The sequence below is a fragment of the Carcharodon carcharias genome, chromosome 22, assembly GCF_017639515.1.
Source record: "Carcharodon carcharias isolate sCarCar2 chromosome 22, sCarCar2.pri, whole genome shotgun sequence".
NCBI lineage: Eukaryota > Metazoa > Chordata > Chondrichthyes > Lamniformes > Lamnidae > Carcharodon > Carcharodon carcharias.
The window spans coordinates 56,111,022-56,117,849 of NC_054488.1; the positions used below are offsets into that span (position 1 = coordinate 56,111,022).

The 6,828-nt window shown below is 47.3% G+C and overlaps 1 protein-coding gene across 1 annotated transcript in view; it reads right to left on the minus strand.

Moving 5' to 3' along the window:
- The window catches only part of p4hb (prolyl 4-hydroxylase, beta polypeptide), a 32,406-nt gene extending 26,961 nt beyond the window's left edge, over positions 1-5,445 (minus strand). Inside the window, exon 1 of the mRNA XM_041217339.1 lies at positions 5,158-5,445. Within this exon, the coding sequence (XP_041073273.1) occupies positions 5,158-5,296 (139 nt within the window). The 5' untranslated portion in view covers positions 5,297-5,445. The remainder of the gene's footprint in view (positions 1-5,157) is intronic.
- Between the last annotated feature and the right edge of the window lie 1,383 nt (positions 5,446-6,828).

The window sequence follows — 6,828 nt, forward strand, 5'->3', positions numbered from 1 at the left end:
ATACAGCCCTTTCAGCAAAAGATCTCTGGAATACCTGCCTGTCAATGCCACTTTAACACCAATTTCAGATTGAAGTTGAAATAAAATCACTGCATTCCAAATGCTTTTAATTCTGACTGTGTAACAAATCAATAAAGCTAAATATTCTATATTCATATGCATATAGAATATGATAGCACGTTGTCCAGTAGGCTACCTCTGGAACTGGGCAATTAAATACTCTCATGGGAGGCAAACCCAACATTCAGAGGATAGCCAACATGAGCCTTAAACTAGAATTCACTATAGCTCCCAAACACTTGGAATTTAGCAAGGCTGATTACAGCATGCAGCTCCATTAGAGGCTGCCCACTGAACATTGAACAGAGCAATCTGCATTTTAATTATTACAAAGGCAGGAATGGAGTTGGCAAAAACAATTAGTTAACCATAACCAGAGTCTAACCCCCATGTGTGAGGATCCCCATCTGTTAGCCCAAGTACCCTTTATTCAAAAAACTGGCCGAGGTACAAATTTAGCAACATTTAAAGTGCATTACAGATCATATGGTTAATTGCAGATGACACTCCAGGGTGCCTCACTCCATTTAGAAAGCAAATTACATCTACATTTACATGGCATTTAAACATTTTCAGATACAACCAGAAAGGTTTTGCATGGCTACATTCCCGACAGGAGTGGAGCCCTAAGCAGTGGCCTTTGCCCAATGAACGTTGGTGGTGATAGCTCCAAGCTCCAGTACATTGCCCAACACGTGGCACTGGACCTTGGAATATGCCTGTCTGCTGGACTTTGGAATGTGCCAGTCTGTATGAGTCATGGACAGCTCTGCATTGGAAGCCCAAAAAAGGGTTTCAGGCAGACCAAAAGAGCATCTTTCAGAGGCGATGGCACTCAAGCAGCAATTGGTTTGTTTGTGCGCATTCCTAGGAACAGCCCATACGAGTACCAAGTCCTGCAATAGGCAAGCTGCTCAGGATGAGCTTTGTCAAAAGCCACCGCATCTCTTTCCAGGCATTCTTCACAAATGATAAAAGCAAAAACAAAAAACTGCAGATGCTGGAAATCCAAAACAAAAACAGAATTACCTGGAAAAACTCAGCAGGTCTGGCAGCATCGGCGGAGAAGAAAAGAGTTGACGTTTCAAGTCCTCATGACCCTTCAACAGAACTAGGTGAATCCAAGGAAAGGGGATCCAATTTCCTTGGATTCACCTAGTTCTGTTGAAGGGTCATGAGAACTCAAAACGTCAACTCTTCACAAATGCTCATTCCAAACAGAGGTGAGCAATATTTCTACCCCACCACATGGTGGGCAGTGTGGTAAGACACTGGGTGTACATGAAGGATCTGACAGGGAGGCCCTTCTCACCAAGCTACATCTTGATGACGGTTTGAAAATTCTGTTGATAAGGTGACAGCACCATTGGCCTTTCACTGGGATCCATAACTCCTTTCCAGTGACCACATTCTGTAGCTCCATCCGGTAGCAGTGTGCATCTTCAGATTAAAGCAAGGCAAGCATCTAACAAAATGTCACTTTCTGTAGGAATCATTTCTTTGTCTTCCTGCATTCTGTGGCATCATCAGACAAAAGGGGGTTACACAACATGGCTCCCAACTATCAGGAAGGAAATCAATTTCTTTGTGATAACAAAGTCCACCACAAAGTTACACCATCACTAGCAAATAATCTCAGCACCAGAAATGTCATCTTGATCCAAGTGAACCAATGAGATAAGTAGGATGATTGCGTCTATTGAAAATAACCAGATTAACATTCAGGCTAGGACACTTCCCACTCAGCACTGATTTCAGGCAAACCTCATACTGGTGGCATTTTCCCATCCTCATTCAGCCCTGTCCTGATGTCAGATTAGATCTAGTCTATGCCAGTGTTTATACCGCTGACAAGCTACCCCCCATCTCATCTAAACCCCCTCCCCCACAAATTTAGGGGAAGAAGTTTCTCTAAATAAATCCAATAGGGAATTAAATTTTTTTTAATAGTCTATTTATATAGTCCTGGTTTTGATCTTCCTAATTAATGGAAATATTTTTTTTGTCAACCTTCGTCCTCAAAGACTTTCTTCAGGTCATCCCTCGGCCTTCTCTTTCCCAAGAGCAGCCCCAAGTCAGTTCAACCTTTCCCCAATAGATATAACCGCTCAAGTCTGGTATCATCCATATAAATCTTATGTACCTCCTCTAACACAACAATTGAATAATAATTCAATATAATAATAATTTGTAGTCTTACTGGCTTTTAACTGAATGGCTTGATTGCAATCCATGGTTATGGATATAATCCTTCAAGAGTGGTTTTCTATCCCCACATCCCTCCCAATCTCTACATATTTTAAATGTTAAATGCTAACTTTCAGTGCTTAGTCACAATCTGACAAGCTACAAAAAATGCAAGTGTCAAGAAAGAGCAGGTGCTTCAATGCACAAACTTGAATTCAACTTTTGCAAGCAGGATGAGTAGATGATCAGTTTGCTAGCATGTAAGAGTCAGTACAGTGCACAATTATACCAGCATGTCCCAATCAAGTCAAAATTAGAAAGTTTGAAGCCAACCAGACTGCAACATGCCTGGGCTTTCTATATAAAATCTCAGGCCATCACTGAAACTTTTGCTAAACAAATGTTTGTATTAGGTGGGCAGGTCAAGTAGTTTATTACTTAAGTGTTTGGCCAAGTCACTGCGACCAAATAATTCATTAAAAAAAGGAGATAGATGAATGTAGGAATTAAAAACAAAATGTTCAGGTCAGGCGCCATCCATGGACAGAAACAGAGCATTCTTGGAAGTCAGGTGGCAGTGAATTAAACATAAATCCAAAAGCAAAATACTCTCCACAGATGCTGCCTGACCTGCTGAGTATTTCCAGTATTTTGCTGTTAGATTTCCAGCATCAACAGTACTTTTAGACACCTTTTATTTTCCCTTTCTGCCAGACACAAAACATTAAATTGTACAACAGACCAGATTCAAAGTGAGACATTAAGACAACTAACTGGTGCAGAATTTCACCCAGAGGGTAGCGAAAATCTGGAACTCACAGCTTGAAAGGGTGTTGGAGGCAGAAACCCTCAACATTTAAAATGTATTTGGAGATGCACTTGCGATGCCATGGCACACAAGACTATGAGCCTAGTGCTGGAAAATGGGATTGGAATTGTTAGTTACTTGTCTGACCAGCACCAGACTCGAAGGGTCTTTTTCTGTGCTGTAGACCTCCCTGACTCTAAAGGGCTGCAAACCCCAATTCCAGACTTAAATAGATTTGGTGCAATGAAGCTAAAATAATTGCCAGCCTGATGATTTACTGGAAACTGTTGCTGCCTAAAGTGCCCTTGACACAACTTTACAGCTGCAAGATGCTGTTAAAATTACATTTATCCCAATGACATATGAAGCCAGTTACAAACTGTAGAAGCTCTAAAGACATCCCTTTGTCACTACATGAACGGAGCTTCCCATTCATGTCAGTCCCCTCCAGTACAATACGTAGTTCATTTTAAAAAGTCAGGCCTCATCAACAGTGGTCGCAGAGCAACCACTGGCAATATTTTAAATTAAAAGGCACTCGCTCCAAGTAAAGGCCTTCGTCTTTGTATCATTCTCGTGTGTTTTATTTTGGTTTGCTTTTGAAGAGGAGGCGACGTTAGCCTAACTTTTAAATAACCCGTTGTTAGTGCTGCCAAACAGGAGGCTCCCTCCCCAGTCCACCACGCAATCTGGGGTCTGGGAAGCGGAGCCACTCTCCCACCCACTGACTCTCGTACACGTCAACTTTACCCGAGTTGCAGAACACCCGCCTCCTTCACTTCTTTTGTTAGTCGCTAGTGGCCAACATGACCTGTCAGTTAGCCCAATTCCTGCCGTTTTTCCTGCTCAAGTACGTGCAGTTTATACACGTACGACTCCTTTTCCAAAAAAAAGGTACTCTGTCTCCTTCAAGAAATGGCTTACATTCACCTTCCGGAATCGTTTCACTTTCCACCTGCTGAGTGCATTTTCTGCTCATAATGCAGATCTCCAGCAGTGTTTAACGTGCAGGTTTAATTGCTCCTGTACAATGAGGGAGGGAGGGGGGGAAATCAGCAATGTCTCACATGAAGGCACTTCCCCATTTCAGTAAAAGGCGAAAGCCACACGCGAGATACTATCAGCAAGATAGCAGGAGGAACACAAATCAAATTAAAACTAAAGCTGAAAGACTACAGTTAGTCAGTGAAGCTGTAATAATTTCACTCGGCACGGGTTGGGTTTCTTGGGCCAGTGAAAGTTAGAGGCGGCTGGGCACTGATCTGCAGCTGGCGTTTTAAACGAGACCCAGGCAAATCGTGCCAAGTGTGAAGAAGCAGACAATCGCAGAGCCCGGGACAGGGACCAACCCTACTCGCTTTAAGGGCACAGAATTCGGCGCAGTGAGCACCGACCACCCCGAGGGTGGTCAACACTTAAAAGGGTCAACTGTTGAACATCTGGTGGTTCAATACTAGTTACAGATGGTTGTTGTGGCAAAAGGTTTACCGCTAGAAACAGTTAGGGAAATAATTCCTCCAAATAGCAATAAAACTGGCTGGCAGCTCACAGCTACTTCCTTCTCTACCTTGTTAATTACACAAGAGATTTATTGTTAGTTACAATTAATTACAAATTACGATTGGTTTATTGCTGGTTACAGAGAAGCTAGTTGCTAGTTAGACATGCCATATTAGCAATTAGAGGAGTTAGTTGCTAGTTAGACATGCCATATTAGCAGTTAGAGAAGCTAGTTGCTAATTAGACATGCCATATTAACAGTTAGAGAAGCTAGTTGCTAGTTAGACATGCCATATTAGCAGTTAGAGAAGCTAGTTGCTAGTTAGACATGCCATATTAGCAGTTAGAGAAGCTAGTTGCTAGTTAGACATGCCATATTAGCAGTTAGAGAAGCTAGTTGCTAGTTAGACATGCCATATTAGCAGTTAGAGAAGCTAGTTGCTAGTTAGACATGCCATATTAGCAGTTAGAGAAGCTAGTTGCTAGTTAGACATGCCATATTAGCAGTTAGAGAAGCTAGTTGCTAGTTAGACATGCCATATTACTCCGTTACGGAAGTTTACTAGTTAATGCCTGGTTAGACTCCCCTCCCCCTCACTTACAGAACTCCACCAGGAGGTGCTGATATTTCTGAAGCGCCTCCTCGAAGTTGTCTTTCTTCAAAACCAACACGTCCTCCTCCTCGGGAATATCGGTTGCCAAGGCCAAGGCGGCCAAATAGAGCAGGCGGATGAGCCACATGTTGGGCTTGAGTCTCGGTGTAGAACGGGAGGCCGGGGACTGGATCGGGCTGGGCGGGGGTGGTTTGTGTATCTGGGCCCGGGACACTCGGCCTCAGCTTCACCAAGAACGTGGCAGCGGCAAAGAAGGAGACGAACCACTGCGCACGCGCTTAAATCCCCGCTTAGCGGCTCGTGGAGACATCTGATTGGCCGGCCTCGCTCGCGGAAGTGTAACCCAAGAACACCTTCCGGGTCAACAGTCAAATGCCCATCGGCTGCCAGGATCAATCATGGCGACCTCCATGGATTGTTGTACCGCCCAGAGAAAGAGACGCCCCCACACCAAACCCCGCCCGATAGTTAGAGAGACCCCCCCCCGATAGAGAGAGACCCTCCACACCAACCCTCCCCCCGATAGAGAGAGACCCCCCCACACCAACCCTCCCCCCCCTAGAGAGAGACCCTCCACACCAACCCTCCCCCCCTAGAGAGAGATCTCCCACACCAACCCTCCCCCCGATAGAGACCCCCCCACACCAACCCTCCCCCCCGATAGAGAGAGACCCCCCACACCAACCTTCCCCCCGATAGAGACCCCCCCACATCAACCCTCCCCCCCTAGAGAGAGACCCCCCACACCAACCACCCCCCCCCGATAGAGACCCCCCACACCAACCCTCCCCCCTATAGAGACCCCCCACATCAACCCTCCCCCCCTAGAGAGAGACCCCCCACACCAACCCTCCCCCCGATAGAGACCCCCCACACCAACCCTCCCCCCTAGAGAGAGACCCCCCACACCAACCCTCCCCCCTAGAGAGAGACCCCCCACACCAACCCTCCCCCCGATAGAGACCCCCCACACCAACCCTCCCCCCGATAGAGACCCCCCACACCAACCCTCCCCCCTAGAGAGAGACCCCCCACACCAAACTCCCCCCGATAGTTAGAGACCCCCCCACACCAACCCTCCCCCTTAGAGAGAGATAGACCCCCCCACACCAAACCCCACCCCCCAATAGAGAGAGACCCCCCACACCAACCCTCCGCCCCTAGAGAGAGACCCCCCCACACCAACCCTCCCCCTTAGAGAGAGATAGACCCCCCACACCAAACCCCACCCCCCAATAGAGAGACACCCCCCACACCAATCCTCCCCCCGATAGAGACCCCCACACCAACCCTCCCCCCCGATAGAGAGAGACCCCCCACACCAACACTCCCCCCGATAGAGAGAGACCCCCCACACCAAACCTCCCCCCAATAGCGAGAGACCCCCCACACCAACCCTCCCCCCCTAGAGAGAGAGAGAGACCCCCCCACACCAACACTCTCCCCGATAGAGAGAGACGCCCCCACACCAACCCTCCCCCCGATAGGGAGAGAACCCCCACACCAACCCTCCCCCTGATAGAGACCCCCCACACCAACCCTCCCCCCAATAGAGAGAGACCCTCCCACACCAACCCTCCCCCCCGATAGAAAGAGACCCTCCCACGCCAACCCTCCAACCCTCCCCCCCTAGAGAGAGAGAGAGACCTCCCCACACCA